Consider the following 17,703-nt stretch of genomic DNA (forward strand, 5'->3'; position numbering starts at 1 on the left):
TTCTATGTTTAAGAGCAGACCTGGGAACAGAGGGACTGGCTTCCTTCCTATACCCCCAGACTCCCTGTTTTTAACTTCTCCCTCTATCATCCTACCAGCCAGTCTTTGGGGTTTTGTCTAAAGCCTCCCTTTGGTCCCCAGAGTTATTTCAAGCAGATGCTAAAGGACAGCATATAAATACAATCTTCAGCTGCTGGCAAAATGCACAGCGTGGGGGTTGTCCTAGTGCAGTGGTCGAGATGAAAGAAACATTTGCCTCTAAAATGACCCAGAAATGTGCTTTTCTGCATTGGAAACGTGTCAGAGCCTTGAGGTGGATAAACCGAAGGGCAGCAAAGCTTTGCTTCCAGAAGCTGTGAGCAGCAGTCAAGGAAACCGTGGGAAGTGATGGCCGCGAGAGAGGGTTTTGCTGCATTTTGAGTTATTTAGAGCGGCCGTGCCGCGCTCAGGCTGCCAGTGATGGTGGTGCCGCCTTCGCGCAGCCACGTGTGGCTCGGTGGGCTGGTGCCAGCGCTACAGAAATGGCTCGTCATGTAATTTTAAACGGCATCTGCTGAGCCCGGATCATGTAACGGCCTCCGCGGCTCCTGATCCCGCAGCCGCCTTTTGTGGAGCCTGCGGGAAGGAAGGCGGCGGGGAGGGGGGGGCGGTGGTGTGATTTTGGGAGGGCAGACACCAGCCACGTGAAAATGCTTTTTTTGGAGGGGACATCTTCGCTGTGGGCAAGTGGCAGCTCCACCATGGCTGTGCGGTGACGCGATAAGAATAACTCCTGAAAAGCTGGCAGCGGTGCCTGGTTATTGGTTCCTTGGCAAGGCTGCGCCCTCCGGCTCCGGTGCCAAAACGGAGCTCCCCATCCACGGTGTCCCCAGGGCGGGCGGACCCCGCGCGGCGGCAGCGCCCGGGGGCTAACGCGGGGTCCCCCCGGCGCGTTCCAGCCGCGGAGCCCCGGGAGCGATCACCGCGCCCCGGCGGCAAAATGCGACTCTGGTGGGACTCGAACCCACAACCTTTGAATGACTCCCGTCACACAGCGCTAGAAGTCCAATGCGCTATCCATTGCGCCACAGAGCCCTTGCTCAGCCGCGCCGCCCTCACCGCCTCTTCCCGCCGGCGCCGCGCCCGCCCCGCCCGCGCCGCCGCTCCCCGGGACCGCGCCCGTCTCCGCGGGGCCGGGTCGGTGCACCGGGCGGGACTACAGCTCCCGGCGGCCCGCGCTGCCTCCCGCCCCGCCCCGCCCTGTGCCGCAGCGCCGGGCGGGCCCCGCTCCTGCTCCCGGCGCAGGTGGCCGGGCCGCAGCGGACGCCCCGGAGCCCGGTAAGAGCGCGGCACCGTCTCCCCCCCTCCCGCTTCGTCAGCTCCTGGCGCTGCCTCCCCGCGGGCGGCCCACGGGCTCCTCGTCGGGCGCCGCGGCCCTGCGGGCGGTTCCGGGGTTGCTCAGCCCCCGCTGTCTCCGTGTGAGGTACCGGGGCTCCTCGTGGGGCACCACGGGCGGCACCGGGGCCCCTCAGCCCCGCGGTGTCCCCGAGGGCGCGCTGCGGGTCCCGCCCGCCGAGAGCGGCTCTGCCCGCGCGGTTCCGGGGCCTGGCCGGGTTGGGGTGGAGGGGCCCGGCTGCATCGTGGGGCGAGGCCCTCCCAGCTCTGCTGCCCCGGGGGATCGGGCTGGGGCAGCGCTGCTCGCCCTCCGTGCTGGGGACCCTGCCCAGGGCAGGTGTGGGGACACGGACTCTGCCCAGGGCAGGTGTGGGGACAGGTGCCTCCCCAGGTGCCATTAGCGCTAAGGCTTCTCAGAGCCTGGTTGTCTGCTTTTAGTCCCCCCCCCGTGACCCGCTCCCCGGGCCCTCCTCGGGCTCAGTGCCCCCGGAGTGGATCCCCGCGGTTTGCCTCGGTGCCTGCTGGCTGTGAGCTACAGGCAGGTCTTGGTTTTCTCTGTGCTGATGCAGCTGGACAAGACCTGAATCCGTAACGCAGGGCTGGAGGTCTCTGGCAGCGACACACCGGGTATCTCTTGGTAATCTATCTCTGCAGGAGGCACCGGGATGCCGGTGCAAGGTGGAGATGTGAGCAGAGGATAACAGGGGCCTGCCTGGGCCTGTCTTGCTTTCAAGCGGGAGATTAAGCACCTTGCTGCCCACACAGAGTGTGGCTCCCTCGCTGCTGGCTCTCCACATCTGTCTGTCTGTCTGATAAGAGCCTGTAAGGAAGAGCCCAGGTCCTGGCTGAGCCACAGTAGTTTGATGGTGATCTAGAAGTTGCCCTGTGTAAGTGCAGAAAGAGGCTACCAGGTGAAAACACAGAGAGTCCTGTCCTGCTAAAAGGCCAAGGGACCATGTTGTGGGACACCAGGCCAGGGAGGTATTTGGCAGAGAGAAAGGCTACTGGCACAAGGGGGGATGTCAGGCCAGGGGCTGCAGGTGGGAGGATGTCCCCAGGTCCCCACCTGTGAGCAGCATCTTGTGCTTCGGTGCATCCCAGCCTGCTGCTGGTGACATGGCTGGGGGGGGGGACAGCTGGTGTGACATGCCAGGACACAATGACCACGTGGCACTGCCTTGGCTTCCCCGATGCCACCATCTGGTACCAAATCCACAGAGGCTTCCCAGATCTGGGGGCACTGCACAGAGCAGAGGGAAAGCCACAAGTGTTGCTCCCGGTGCCACCAGCTGTGGTAGAGCCCACTCAGGGCTTCCAGCTTCAGAGCAGTGAATCCACCTTCGAGAGGGAAATGGAAATGACGTCAGTGTTTCCTTCCTCTTCGTCCATGTCAGGAAGGGTTAGTTTTACTAGGAGCCCTTGAGCTGTGAGCGTCATGTTGCTGTCACTCTCCTCCTCCCAGTGCTGTCCCCTGAAAAGAGGCTTTGCTAGTTAACAGTCTCCTGTGAGTCTCAGAGCCACATCTGGGGTGTGTTTGGGATGAGGACAGAGGTGCTGCTTTTAGGGACAAGTACCAGAGACTGAGTCACTGTCCCCAGGGCATGGGGCAGGGGTCTGGGCACTCCTGGCAGCAGTGGCAGCCCTTGTTCTGCCCACTCCAGCCTGGCCTCATCCCTGACGTGCTCTGGCAGTGTCTCCAGCAGAGCCAGGCCAGGAAACTGCCCGCCAACAGGAGGGTTTACAAACACAAACAGAGTTCAAAGGGCTGAGTTTCCTGTCCCTGATCTTGTCTGAGCTGTGTTGGGGAGCGTGTGAAGCTGTGCTCTCCCAACAGCCATGCTGGCTGTCCTGGGGCCAGGTGTGCAGGAGAGCTCGTGCTGGGGGCCTGGGAGGCTCTGGGGTTTGGGGACAGAGGGATCTCTGAGATAGAGAGGAATTTGGAGCTGGGCTTTGCCAGGCTGAAAGTGAGAGGCTGAGACAGCCCAGCCTGGCATCCATGGAAGTGACTTTATCCTGCACCTCATGCTGCTAGGGTATGGCCATACTCCTGGCTGATGTGCAGGATTTGACTCCCCTGGTAGGAATGACCAGGTTCTCAGTTAACACCAAGCAGTGCCATGCTGGTGACTCAACTGGAGGCCATTTCAGAGGTCAGATAAAGTTACATCTGTGAGAGCTCTGGGCTGCTGGGTTGCGTCCTCACTGCCAGGAGGAATGATGACTCAGGGACCTCATCCAGGAAATTGGGGGCTGCTCAGGCATCCCTCACCCACGGGTTTGTTATCCTCAAGTCCAGCGTGCGTGGGTTGATGGCCGTGGTTTCTCTCTGCCCGCAGGCCACGATGCTGCGTCTGGCTGCTTTTGCAGCGGTGCTGCTGTTCCTCAGGGTCACTTTGGAACTGTCCTGGGCCCAGGCCATCCCCGCTCTCTTCATCTTCTACCTTGGATCCGGCGGATGGGACTTCTTCCTCATATTCCTCAAGACATTACGAAGGGACGTCACGTAGGTGTCCTGGCTTGGATGGCCCAACCACCCACCCTTCCCCTGGCCCTCTGCTGTGCCATGGTGTGTGTGAGCACAGCCCCCAGCTCCTTGCACAGCCCTGGGTTTCTGCTGGCACCTGGCCCGGCTGGAAGGAGATCTCTCTTTGCCGTGCCCTGGCGGCTCCAAACTCTTGGGCAAAGTTTTCACAGGAAGGATAGATTTCAGCTGAGCTCAAAGTCTAGTGACTGCCCTTGTATTTCACCCTGTCCCCGAAGCTGCTGGTGTGTCACCAGGTCCCTGTGCAGGGTTCATTCTGATCTGGTACCAGGCTGTGCCAGCTCCTGGCAAGGATTTGTGGGGAGGGAGCAGTGGCACCTCTTGGAGAGCAGCTGAAGCTCAAAGATGCCCTTTTGATCAGTGACATCCCTGTCTGCAGCCTTGCAAGACACATCTCTCCCTGGCCTCCATCGGTCCCTGGCTATGAGCATCTTTGCAGATGAGCTCTGCCTATGTCCACACTGCTCAGGGGAACACCTATAGCTGCTGCTGACCTAGAGTAGGGCTTGGAGTAGTGCTGGGCTGTTGCAGCTCCTAGGAGGGTCCTCATGCTGTGCTGGCTTTATTGGAGAAAGTGGTTTTGCAGGGGTCACTGAGCAGCTGCCCTCTTGCTCCCCTTCCTTTGGCAGCACGGGGCTGGTCCTGTTGCGGGTGAAGTGGCAGGTATGGAGGCACGTGAAGGAGAAGAACACAATTGCCAAGATCTTCCAGAAGACCGCGAGGAAGTATCCAGAGAAGACAGCACTGATCTTCCAAGGCACGGGTGAGAGCTGGACCTTCCGGCAGCTGGACGAGTACTCCAACCAGGTGGCCAATTTCTTCTACGGCCAAGGCTTCCGCTCCGGTGACGTGGTGGCCCTTTTCATGGAGTCACGCAATCAGTACGTGGGGCTGTGGCTCGGCTTGGCCAAGATCGGGGTGGAGACGGCCCTCGTGAACTCCCACCTGCGCATGGAGGCCTTGCTGCACTGCATCACCATCTCCAACTCCAAGGCTGTGGTTTTTGGGGTGGAGATGATGGAAGGTGAGGGGCTGGCAGATGTTTTGGGGGTGCTTTGGACTGGAGGGAGGTGTGTCTAGTCTATGGGTTCAGTGTTCCTTTCCTGCCCACCACAGAGTAGAGATCCGGAAGGGAGTGGGCAGTTGAATCATCCAGGAATTAGATCTGGTTTTGGGGTTTTTTTTCTTGTTGGTTCCTTTGGACACTGGGCAGGATGTGGAGTGCAGTGCTGTCTGCCTCCCAGGCAGGCCAGGCTGGGTGTGAGGATCCTTCCTTGTGCCTCTCAGGTCCATCCCTGACACAGAGCCCTGGGCTGGGCTAGGCCTGCCCTGCTGCACAGGAGGAGCCTCTCCTTGCCCTCCGTGGCTGTTACCACATCCCTGCAGCACCTTGGCTCCAGCTCCTTGTGTGTTTCAGCCCACACCTCTCATGTTGATGGTGTCAACAGACCTCTTGGCACCAAAGAGATTTTGGATGGGGAAAGGTGGAGAACAGGATCTTCTGGTCCCTGAAGAGGCCTGGGCTGTGGCCCCAGCACCTGCTAATGATGGGAACATCTGCCTGGGATGGCTGGGAGCCCTTTGGGGACTCTGCCAAGCACAGCGGGGGTACTGCTGCCTGGGACTGTGTCTCACTGAGGCTGCAAGGGCAGGGGGTCTCTGTGCTATAACCACCCAGCAGTCTTTCTCCAGCTCCCCTCTTTACTTTCTTAGCAATGCAGGAAGTGCAGCCCTCCCTGGACAAATCCATCCATCTCTTCTGGTCTGGGGAAGGAAGTCCTGAATCCATGCTTCCTGGTGTGAAACACCTGGACCCCCTCCTGCAGATGGCCCAGCGACACCAGCCACCCACCCCTGACAAGGGCTTTCTTGGTACGTGGTCAGCTCTTGGGGGCCAATCTCACGATGGTGTTTTTGTGGATCAGCCAGTTACAGCCCTGGCAAGATCGTCTGCTTAGTAAGCCAATGGCATGGGGTGTTTGGGATGGGTCTTACTCCAGTGTCCGAAGCCCAATCCTGTGTGGAGCAGTATCCTGTCGTGCCTTCCCTGTGTCCAACAGACCTGATCTGCCTGGGGTGATCCCAGCATATTGGTGCTGTCACATAAGGGTTTTGGCTCCACTGACAGGAGCAGAGTGTACAAAATTGGCTCCACTGACAGGAGCAGAGTGTATAAATTTTGCTCGTCCCTCTCTCCTGGTTCAGCCAGCTCCCAGATTGGGAATGTGACTGTTTCCTCATTCCTCTCCAGATAAACTCTTCTACATCTACACTTCTGGCACAACGGGGCTGCCCAAGGCTGCCATTGTGGTGAACTGCCGGTAAGGCTGTGGGCAGGGGCTCAGGGGAGGACAGGACTGAGCTCTGCCCTGTCCTAGCACAGCACCTCCAGCCCTGCTCCTGACCTGCCTCTTCACCCTCCCCCAGGTACTTCCGCATGTCCAGCTTAGTTTTTTATGGTTTTCGGATGAGGTCTGACGATGTGATGTACGACTGCCTCCCGCTCTACCACGCTGCAGGTAACGTGTGCCATACAGAGCCTGGCATCCTGGGACTGTCTCTTCCCTAAGCCAAGCCCAGGGCTCAGGCTGGAGGCTGGTGTGGCAGCAGTCTCCATGTTGAGGAGGAGCTGCCCGCTGCTCACAGTGCGTGACTGAGGCTTTCTGCTTTTTCCCTGGGAGCGAAGAATCGATCTGGCTGACCTTTGGAGTGGGGATTGTGTGGGGTGGGCATTATCCCAGCTCCTGTCCTGGCTTTGGAATAGCTGTTCCTTATTGCTGTTCCCTGTAGAAAGCCAGAGGGGAGAGCCAAAGGGAAGGGGAAGTGGTGCCTGCCTGGCTGGCTGAGATGTGCTGGGATGTTTAGGTGCAAAGTGCTGCCCCACATCTTGCTGCCATGCGTCTCCTCCCCGGTGCCAATGATCCTGAGGGATTTGGCCGGGTGAACCCCAATGCTGTGAGCCAGCCATGGCCTCTGCCTTGCCCTGCCAGGCCTCTCCTCAGGTGGCTGGATTGGAGGTGTGTGGGGACGGAGGGCTTTCCTGACTGCCTCTTCACAGGGAACATCGTGGGGATCGGGCAGTGCCTCCTGCAGGGAATGACGATTGTCATCCGCAAGAAGTTCTCGGCCTCGCACTTCTGGGAGGACTGCGTGAAATACAACTGCACGGTGAGGCTGTGAGGCAAGAGGCCAGCCAGGAGTGGGGAGCAGAGCCTGGGGATCTGTGCTGTGCTGGGGAGAGCCCAGCTGCTGGAAGAGGGAGAGGTCTGGACCAGTTCTACCTGTCCTTCCCGAATCACCTTCCAAGGTGATAGGGCTGTGTCCTTCCCACCTGGACTGGTAACTCCATGTGTCTAAGCCCTTCCCATGCTCCAGCGTTAGCCAGGAGATATCTGATGGGTTTCACAGCCTGGAGGGGTGGGTTAACCAGGGAAGGACAGGCACTGGATGAGCTCACAGGACTCCTGGGTTTTACTGTGGCCTCTTTAGGGGACTTTGGGCATGTTGTGCCATTCCTACCCGCCCCGAAGAAACCCCAGCCAACCTGGGGCCTGGCAGAGGGGTCCTATGAGTCTTTCCTCTCCATTACTCCCAGATTGTGCAGTACATCGGGGAGATCTGCCGCTACCTGCTGAACCAGCCGTACCAGGACGCGGAGCGGCAGCACCGGGTGCGGATGGCGGTGGGCAACGGGCTGCGAGCCTCCATCTGGAGGGAGTTCATGGCCCGCTTCGGCATCGCCCAGGTGGCCGAGTTCTACGGGGCCACCGAGTGCAACTGCAGCCTGGGAAACTTTGATGGCAACGTAAGGCCCCTCCTTCGTGTCCTAAAGGGTGACAGCTGGCCTGGGCAGCATTGGAAACCCAGGTGGACTGTTTGCTCCAAGAGGCTTGGCATGGGTTGCCATCCACTCAGAAGGGTTTTGGTTGTTGTGTGATGCCAGCTCTGTGGTATCCTAGGTGTGTGTGGGCATTGGGCTCGGGCGGGACAATGTCCCTGCCACCCACAGCTCTGAGCTCTTTCTGTTCTAGGTTGGGTCATGTGGCTTCAACAGCAGGATCCTGCCAGGTGTGTACCCCATCGGCTTGGTGAAGGTGGACGAAGACACCATGGAGCTGATCCGGGGGCCGGATGGTGTCTGTATCAGCTGTAAACCAGGTGAGGGCACCCACAGGGATAAATCTCCTCAGCCCCGTGTGAGTCTTTCACAAACACTTCAAGATAATTTCCCTGGGTTTGAGTCTCTGCTCAGTCAAATCCCATTAGACACCCTTTTTGCTTGGGTGTGGGTGGTTGCTTCTTCTCTTCATCCCCTCTTCTCCCCACAGGGGAGCCGGGGCAGCTGGTGGGTCGCATTGTCAGGAGCAATCCCCTGCAGCACTTTGATGGCTACCTGAATCAGTCAGCCACCAACAAGAAAATCGCCAGGGACGTGTTTACAAAAGGGGACGCTGCCTATCTCACAGGTGAGGCAAGCAAGGCCCCTCTGTCCACTGGGAGTGGAGGAGAAGGGCACCTGGGTGTGGGTGGGGACTGTCCTAGGCTAGTGACACTGCCCTGAGATGCTCCAGCATTGCTCCTAGTCCCTCTAACACCTCATTTTATTTGCTTATCCCTCGCTTTCTTGTAGGGGATGTGCTGGTGATGGATAAATATGGCTACATGTACTTCCGTGACCGCACTGGGGACACGTTCCGCTGGAAAGGGGAGAACGTCTCCACCACAGAGGTGGAGGGAACGCTGAGCCGCATCCTCAACCTGACGGACGTGGTGGTTTATGGGGTGGAGGTCCCAGGTAGCTGAGAGGGAAGAGGACAATCAGGGGAGGCAGACAAGCCTCCAGCACTTGAATGTGAGCGTGTCCTGCATGTCCAGATGGACGTGTCCCTTTGCAAGAGGGTGGGCCAAGGCTCCCTGTGGGTGAGCTGGGAAGAGGCCACAGGGGATGGGCCTAGTGGGAACCAGAGGGTTCCCTCCCTCTCTCAAGCTTTGGTCTGATTCTGACTGGTTTGGAAGGACCCTGTGTCCCTTCTGGACAGCCTCCTCTGGGAGGAGGTGACCGTGACCGCAGGGTGTCGCTGGTAGCCTTTGCCACAGGGTGGTGACACAGCTGGACGTGCCAGCGCTTCGGACAAAGCAGAGTGTGTGCCAGAGGCCTTGCTGGTGTGGGGCAGAGGGAGATAACGCCATGGGGATGGTGTGTCTGAGTGCTCTCCCTTCTCTGCCTTTTAGGGATTGAAGGGAAGGCAGGAATGGCAGCCATCGCTGACCCGGAGAACTCCTGTGACCTGGAAGACTTTTCCAGCAAGCTGAAAAAGGCGCTGCCACTGTACGCACGTCCCGTCTTCCTGCGGTTCCTGCACGAAGTCTCCAAGACAAGTGAGCCATGGCATGCACACTCCATGGACAAGGAGCTGGGAGAGCCTGGGAGGGGGAAGCTGGGTACAGAGATCAACCTGTAGGGTGGGGATGGAGCCCCTCTGCCCCACAGAGCCCCTGCTCCTCGGGTGGTTTCAAGGCATGGGATGCAAGGCTGGGTTTGGGGCAGCACAGGTGCGGTGGGGATGGAAGTGTGTGTGGCCAGTGACCCCTTATTCCTTCTTCTCTCCCCGTTCCAGGCACCTACAAGTTCCAGAAGATGGAGCTGCGGAAGCAGGGCTTTGACCCTGCGGTGGTGAAGGACAAGTTGTATTTTCTGGACTCCAGGCAAGGCCGATACCTGCCACTGGACCAGGCAGCGTTTGGCAGGATCCAGTCAGGAGACCAGAAGCTGTAATCGGTGGGGCTCAAGCAAGGCACCTACCAAATCCTGCTGGGGAGAGGGGGCAGGGCAGGCACCGGGGAAGGAAAGGTTCACAGAGCGATACAAAGGCACTCTAGAGATTTTATTTGACGAGTTTTACAGATCAGGGTTTGGGGGGAACACAGAGGGGACCGAGGGGAGGGGGATGGTCACATACCAAAGCATTGACTCATTATGGCTTTATTTTCTACTTGGTACAGCGGTGGTGGTCCCGTGCCATGGGAGGGGCAGGACCCTGGCCAGTTGAGGAGGGGTGGGGTGCCCCTGCCATTCCACTTTGCTTTTCCTGTCTTTTCCCTCCCTTTTCCTGCGTGCAGCAACCCTTCCTTGTGAAGGCCAAGAAGGGACCAGTGCTGGGCTCTTCCCCACTCCTCCACCAAGCAGCCAGCTCCTCCTTGGCACAGGGACCCCACTGGCAGAGGGAAGCTGGGTGCCAGGCGCAGCCCCTGCCCTCTGCATGGCCCTGCTGGTGTCGTGTGTCTGCTGTGAAGCAGGGGAGCAGGGTAGTGTTGGGCTCAGGAGGGGGACAGGGATGTGTTTCTGCCATGCCTTTCTCTCTCCTGGGGATGACATTTTTCACAATCACACGCACATTATATTATATATATATATATTATACACGCTGACTTTTTTTTTTTTCAATCTTAATTTATTGTCTATACTTTTGAATGTGTCCCGGGTTTGTGCAGTAGGTGGAGGGATAGCCCAGACCTGTCCTCTCTTGGATAGTCCTTCTCTCTCACAGGGAGATGGGAAGCTCATCTGGGACTGATTCTCCTCTTCCAGCGTGGGTGCAGCTGTATATGTCCTTGTGGCCTTGCTCCATGGTGGAGGACATGAGCAAATCCCACTATCTTGTGGACACTTCTCTGGGTCTTTTACTTCCATCTTTCGTGGATGCAGCCTTGTTTTGTGGACCTTCTTCTTGGCAAAAAGCAAATGGGAGAGTGGGAAGAAGGGCCTGGTTTGCCTTTGCTTAGACATGCTCAGCACCACGGAGCAGCTCTCAGGGCTTTCCTGCCATGATGTCAGTGCCCTGGACGTGGGAGGCAACTTGCCTGGGGAGAGAACGTCCTCTGGAGGGTGGCCTCTGTGAGAGCCTGACTTCATGTGCTCTGCATCCCTTCCCAAAAGAGCCCTCCCTGTCTCCAGCACCGGAGCTGGGCCCTGAAGTGAAATGTCCATGTGAAACACCTGACTTGTGCTATGTGAATTCCCCGTGTTGTGTCCGACATGAAACAGCCTCAGCAGCAATGTCTGATTCCAGTCCTCGGAGACCATGCAGAAATGTCTCTTCCAGAGAAAACTCTGGGTTGGGGTTTCTTCTTCTTTATTTTTTTTTTTATAATTTGTTTTTATGCTTTTAGCAGGGTTACTCCTTAAAACAACGTCTGTCTTTTGTGAGGGCAAGGTGTGTCTGCTCTTCTAGCTGTGCTTCCACACCAACGTTCCTGCCTGCCCCAGTCTGTCCTGGTCTCACAATTAAACACAAGTATGGGCTATGCTGGAGTTTCCTACCTCTTCCTTGTGCAATCCTGCTCTGTGGGGGGAGACAAGTGACTGTGCCAGTTTGGGAACTGGGAACTGCCGCTCCAGAGCACCGGAGGACTTTGGCTCATCTCAGAGCAGGGGGAACAAGCCCTTTGGTGCTGTGTTTAATGACTGTGTGAAAACAACCTGTTGATCAGACCCTCCCCAGTCCCCTCCACCACCTCCTTGCTCCCCCTTTCTCCTGGTCCTGCTCTCAGCATTGCCATCCCAGTTTGTCCTGGCCCAGTTCTCCCTGGCACATCTGGCTTGTCCACCCCTCTCCTGTTCCCTGTTTTTTCTTTGTGCAGCTTCTCTCTGTGTTTGGCCACACTAAACCTCCCAGCTCATTTCTGCCCTTGTAGACAAGTTTTTTGGTACCCATTCCCCGTCCCTTGCTTCTAGAACCATCCTTTAGACCCTTTGCCTTCAAAGCTGCTTCTTGGTACATGGGTGCCAAGAGAAATGTCTTCCATGAGCCCGAGTGAAGTGTGTTGCCTGGTGAAACACACTATGGGAAAAGTGCTGGAAATTTGCATCCATTATATGCCAGATGCACTTCTGGACATGTTCAAATTGGTGGCTTCTCCACCATCTCTAAGCTAAAAGCTTTTAGTCTCAGTTCTCTGAACACAGTGACTTGCCAGTCTCTGTCCCAAAGCAGTGGGAGAAATCAGTGGAAAACTGGCCTCACCCCCACAGCCCTGAAGAGCTCTCAAACCAGGTGACTTTGCTTGGGGGGGGTCATAGGTAGGGGCCCGGGGGTCTGGTGCAGGGTGTGCAGTGGTGGCTGCCTCCTCTGCAGGTGCTCTGGTCCCGCTTTGGGATCCTGTTCCTCTCGGAGCCACCGGAGGAGGGCAGGCTGGGCTCGGCAACCGCCTCACCCGCGGGGATATACATCCTTATGGGCTCCCCGGGGGTTTCACAGCCCGTGTGTGCTGTTCAGAGCCCTGGAAGCGTGGGGTGCTGAAGCAGGGCAGCCCCTGTCCGAGGTGGAGGGGAAATTTTGGGTAGAGATGATGGTGCTGGGTGTGAGGCCAGTGGCAATCCCAGGTGCTTGGTGTCCACTCTGCTCAGGCTCCCAACAGGAGCTGTGCCTGATGGAGACTTGGGCAGCACCGAGGACACCGAGCTGTGCCAGGTGGGTGGTGGGCAGAGACCTGAACCACTGACCTCAACCAGCCCTCTGCTAAAGGGAATAGGGGAAAACTTGGGCCTTCCTCAAGTCAGACCTGAGGGTTGTTGCCCAGAGATGGATGGTTTGAAGTGGTACAGGAGGATATGGGAGAGCTGTGCTCCCTTCCTGGAGGAGATGTCGGTGCTGCCCTGCACACAGAGCTGCTCCAAAGGAAGAGGGGCTGCAGGGCAAAGCTCGGCTCTGCATTTCTGTCTGTCTGAGAGCAGGTTAGGTTAAAAAAGCCATGGAAACTCTGCATTCGGGGCACTGCCTTTTAACTGCAGGTGCAAATAGCTTTGTAAGGTGCTGGAAATATGGCTGTTGTTTGCAAGTGAGCCCGTACAAGTGGAGCCTGGCTTATGTTGCTGGGTTTTAGAGATGGAGGGGCATTAGAAACCTGTGAGAGGAGCAGGATTTAGCACTTCAGTGCTGGAGGGTTGGTCCCTGCTGGAGATCTGGTGGCTGGGGAAAATTCCTGACTGAGGAGGGTTGTGTTGCACTTGGCAGTGCTTCAAGACTCCCTGCAACACCCAGCTACACCAATTAGAGGTTTTCCGCTGGCTGTCAGCTTTGAGTTGAAATCCTGGGGCCCTTTTAAAGTCCCAGCTCCTCTGGAAAAATGAAGCCTAGGTGCAAGTGTCCGTGAAGCTCTCGGCCCAGGAATACAAGTGCAGGTGTGGTATCAAGCCTGGGATCAATGCTGGGACACTTCCATCAGAGAGGTGTTTGGAAAGAAGTAGACAATGTTTAATCAGTCTGATTTTTTTAAATTTCTCCTTATTAGTGCAATTTTAAGGAAGAGGCTAATTGGATCCTCTATGATTAGAGACACTTTGCAAGACATCCCTCCCCTTTGATCAATATGCTAGTCTAGCTCAGCAGATAAAAGTAGTCTATATTAAGTACGAGGTATTATTCTTTTTTAATTAAAACACTTAAAATGCTGTTTGCATGAGGTTAAGAAAACATTAAAATCCTTTCCTGGGTTATTATCAGACTATTAATTTAAGCAAAGCCAAAGAGCTTTACAAACCAAATGTACTTTTCCCCATGGAGATGACTGCTTCTCCCAGGCTCTGTGTCCTGGACAGTGACAGTAATATCAGGAAAAAAAAGAAATTTCGCCAACTTTCTTTCTGATCACCATCTCTTTCCAGCTCTAGGTCCAGCTCAGCCGGGCCACGCTTGTTGTGCAAAACTGGAATGTATTTTAGCTTTAATGTAGGCAGAGGCTTTGCAAGTTGCTTGGGACCTTTCAGGGTGAAATGAATTTTTGCTGCTGACAAAGTCTTTGACAATCTTTAATGCTGCATCTCTCCAGCCTCCCCCTGCCACTCTTGGTGTGCCAGAGCCTTCCCAAACAATGACAGCCGCCTGCTCCTCCGCACGCCGGGGAGCTGGCTTTGCCTTTAAGCAGAGACAGGGAAATATTCTCAACTAAAGAAGGGACTATCCTTTGGTGCACTCTTTAGAAATGGAAATACTCGATTCCCAGGAGTGGTTTCAGTGTAACCAAGAGCAGGGCCAGGGGCGGCTTCTCCCCCTCCAGTCTGAAGGGGCTGTGTGGCTGGGGATTCCACCAAAATGATGGTCTGTGGAGATCTCATCATCCTGTGTAAGAGGGAAGGGACAGCAGCTTTCCTTCTCAAAGCAAAAGTGCTTTACAAGGGAAGCAAATGTCCTTATGGCAAATGGCTGCTGAGCTCCTGGACAGCACGGGAGGGCTGGGCTGTGCAGCAAGGCGAGGCTCAGGGAGCAGTGACAGGTCCTGCTCTGCTAGTTTTGACCCTGGCCCATTTCAGTGGCATTTCCCACCTTTCAAAATAACCTGCGGTTTGACCTGCTTTTCTCCTGGTTAATTAAAAATCTCATCCATAGGCACAAATGATGCCAGGCCAGGCTCTGGGAGAGATTTGAGTAGTTGGGATCATGCAGTACAGGGTGGCAATACCAGGAATTGCAGGCAGTGGTGATGCTGTCCGAGGCCAGGACAAATTCCTGCTCAGGATGGGGGGGGTCACTGCCCAGATCTTCCCTGATTCTTTGCTAAATGATCCCAGCTTGTGAAGTGGAATATGACCCCCTAATATGCTGCATCCCCCTCCTCAGTACAGCCCTGCCTTCCTCTAGCCCCATCCGTGAGGGTGCTGAGCATCCCTCCCCAGCGCCCCCAGCATCCTGCCAGCCCAGGCAGGAGCTGTGGTCTGATCCTGCCCTCGAGGTGACACCTTCCGCGACCTTCACAGGGCTGTGCCAGGGGGCCTGAGGAAGCGAGGGCAGCGAGAGCCTTTCCTCTTCGCCTCCGGCCATCCAAGTGGCCTCCGGCTCGGCCGCAGGAAGAGGCCAACAGCGGCGGGCGAGCCACCTCCTCAGCTTTGAGTATCACTTTCAGCTATTCTGAAGGTTAAACGCCTGTTTAGAGCTCCCTATTGAAGGTAGAGCCGGGGGTGCGGCATTGTTCGGGCGCCCTCCCGCTTTGTCTGGCCGCTTTCAGGGATGCCCTGAATGGGAAGCGGCCCCCCCAGCCCAGCACCCCGGCAGAAGGGCTCCTGGGGGAGAGGCGCTTCCTCCCGCCCTAATGACATTCAGGCCTCCATCGGTTCAGCTCCCGCTTTCTTTCTGCTGCAGTTTAACCCGGGCACAGAGGCCGGGCTCCATCTTACTGATCTCTGCTTGACACCCAATTACCACATGAATGGGAGAGAAAGGCTGCAAAAGGCTTTAACTCCCACTGACCCTCCTTCCCCTCTGCCTGCTTCCCCCTCTCCCCGTCCTACCCCCTCGCCTTTCTCCGGCGGAGGGAGTTCAAAACTGAGACGGGGGAAATCAAACAAAGCCCCGAGTAAGGAAACCCATTGTCACCGCCTCCGCGATGGCTCCCCTTTCGCCAGCTATTGTTCCCCTTGAAGTTTGACTTGCTGTGTGGAAGGATGCAAGCAGCTGTTTGTGCATTCCCCTGATGTTTTATTGAAAAATAATTGAATCGTCAGCTCAGGGCTCTCTGATAAAATGTTTCCTCGTAGCGCTGGGCCCCGCTGTATTTATAAACTACGTTTCCCTGAAGGACGTGATGGCGACCTAAACCATTTCCTCCAGAATAAACCCTCAGCGGATGGACAGAGGCATGTTCCTCCTTGCACTTAAGGGGAGAGAGAAAGCGTGCAAATAGCAGGGAAAAAAAACAGAAGATAGGACTGAGACAAAAGAAATTAACCTGCCTTTATTTTCCAACCTGTTCCTTTGTCTGGTGCAGAGGGTTTTGTGGGAAGGGAGAGGCGAGTGCAGCCAGAGGCCCCATGTAACTGGAATGAGCACCACAACTGCCTGGGTCCTGCCCAGTGCCATTCCACACCTGGGAGCAAGTGAGGGATCTGTCAGGATCTGGAAAACTGGGTATCCAAAGAGTTCAGCTTAAGTAAAGCACAGTGACACATCACTGGGTTTGAACGAGGAGACGGTGTGTTACAGTGAGCTAAACTCAGTATACATATTCAAGGCAGGAGCCTTGTCTGTACCTGGTTTTGCTTTATGTATCTGTTAATCAAACACCATCCCTGTTTACAGCACTTTAACAGTGACAGCATTACACTTTCTCAAGGAGACTGTGTGCTTGCTTTCCCCATCTCAAGCATACCTGGAGAATTAGTGGTGCTCTGATTTCAGCACCCAGCACAGAGACAGCAATGTCCAAAAAAACATCCTCCATATCTCTTGTAGTCACTGTTTGACCAGGACAATTGTTAACAGTAACGAGCTTTGAATGTTTGAATGAGCTGAATTGATATTTATGATTACTGTTCCCTTTCTTTTAATTTATTTTTGCTTTTCAGGGAGGTACTAACACTAAATCTGTAATATTTTTTTGTATTTCTATAACTTTATTCTTTTAGGAGCCAATTCTCCTTTTATTTGGCCTCATAAATGACTTCTGGAAACAAGAAGAATAGCTCATACAAAACCATAACTGCAAACTCTGATCTGGAGTTAAGATTACCAGATCCTCAGCACGCAAAATGCTTCAGTCATTTCTGAAGAGTATAGAAGGATGATTTTTGTCTAAGGCTTCTTTCCTCAGCTGCTTTTCCATACATTTCCATCCTGGGCCATATCTCTGAGATACTCAAAAGCCTCGGGATTTAAGAGATATTTAAAATCCAGATGGAATTTTTGGATGAAGACCACGGTCAACAGCTTCACGTCCCTGCCATCACGTAACCCCGGCAGCGAAGGCAGCATTCATCTGTGAGGGACCGGCCTTTCCTGGGGCCCAGCCCGGAGAATGATCTCCTCGGGAGAACAAAAGGCCATTACAAACACCACCACCTTCTGCTCCCGGGGTTAGGCGTGCTCTGACCCCCGTTAGCATAAACGAAGAGCAATCTGTCTGTGTAAATTTATGCCCCTTACACATAATGCATCATGTATATGCATAGCTGTTACATTTCTATGTGCATGCGTGCACGCGTACGTGGATTTTTTTTAACCCCAAACCCCTCTGCTGAGTGCGGTTTTTCCACCAGTGCTGCCCTGTGTCGTGGGGGAGAAGCACAGCCCAGCTGTCACCGCCATGGCTGCGTCCCGCCTGTGTACACGGGGCTCCTCTGGGGACAGGGGGGGAAAACAAACAGGCGACAGATGTGAGCCGCGTTGTTTAATGCCGAGCTGGAGGTGCTCGGGGAAGGGCTCGCTGGCAAGAGCTGCCCGAGCAGGAGGGATGTGAAATGCCACCCCTGGCACAGAACCACATCTTCACGGCAGTGACAGCAGCGGTTGTTGGTCGCAGACACCCGTTTCTGCTTCCCCCGCAGCAGTGCGTTAGACTCGCAGAATCACAGAATCATTAGGGCTGGAAGGGACCTCTGGTGATCTCCCAGTCCAAGCCCCCTACCCAGCAGAGTCACCTGGAGCAGGTGACACAGGAACGTGTCCAGGTGGGTTTGGGATGTCTCCACAGATGCCACGCCCTCCGTGGGCACCTTTTCCAGTGCTCTGCCTCCTCAATGCAACGAAGTTCTTCCTCATGCTGAGGTGGAACTTCTTGTGTTTCAGCAGCTTCGCTGCCAGGGAAAGCTCTGCTGGGAAACCTCTGCTGGGAAACCCCCGCTGCAGCTCCCGCCTCCCCCGAGCCCAAGCGCTCCGGGCACACCAAGGGCTCTGTGTGCTGCCCTAAGCACATGAAAGGGGCTCTGTGCGCGACCAGTCGTGAACTTGGTGTAGAAATGGGTATTTTAAAGTAACATCGCCTGGCGCCAGCGCCCAGGTATTTTAAAATAGCACTTT

At 55.9% G+C, this 17,703-nt stretch overlaps 1 protein-coding gene and 1 non-coding gene across 3 annotated transcripts; one reads left to right on the forward strand and one right to left on the reverse strand.

Annotated features, from left to right (window-relative positions):
• Positions 1-982: 982 nt before the first annotated feature.
• Positions 983-1,074, reverse strand: TRNAR-UCU (transfer RNA arginine (anticodon UCU)). The gene is given in 2 exon segments: positions 983-1,018; positions 1,038-1,074. It is a non-coding gene; the product is annotated as a tRNA-Arg (tRNA).
• A 94-nt stretch (positions 1,075-1,168) lies between these two features.
• On the forward strand, positions 1,169-16,880 carry SLC27A4 (solute carrier family 27 member 4). Of its 2 annotated transcripts, XM_064677041.1 has the most exons (14): positions 1,169-1,317; positions 3,711-3,877; positions 4,546-4,940; positions 5,630-5,788; positions 6,168-6,237; positions 6,344-6,435; positions 6,975-7,084; positions 7,512-7,721; positions 7,948-8,074; positions 8,245-8,382; positions 8,547-8,711; positions 9,149-9,295; positions 9,535-9,695; positions 16,314-16,880. In XM_064677041.1, exons 2-13 carry the CDS (start codon positions 3,717-3,719, stop codon positions 9,690-9,692), a joined length of 1,932 nt encoding a protein of 643 aa, XP_064533111.1. In that variant the 5' UTR covers positions 1,169-1,317; positions 3,711-3,716; the 3' UTR covers positions 9,693-9,695; positions 16,314-16,880. The 2 variants fall into 2 exon arrangements, with proteins under 2 accessions (XP_064533111.1, XP_064533110.1); XM_064677040.1 differs by lacking the exon at positions 16,314-16,880 and having other exon boundaries at positions 9,535-11,221.
• Positions 16,881-17,703: the final 823 nt, after the last annotated feature.

Source organism: Pseudopipra pipra, chromosome 20, assembly GCF_036250125.1.
Source record: "Pseudopipra pipra isolate bDixPip1 chromosome 20, bDixPip1.hap1, whole genome shotgun sequence".
NCBI lineage: Eukaryota > Metazoa > Chordata > Aves > Passeriformes > Pipridae > Pseudopipra > Pseudopipra pipra.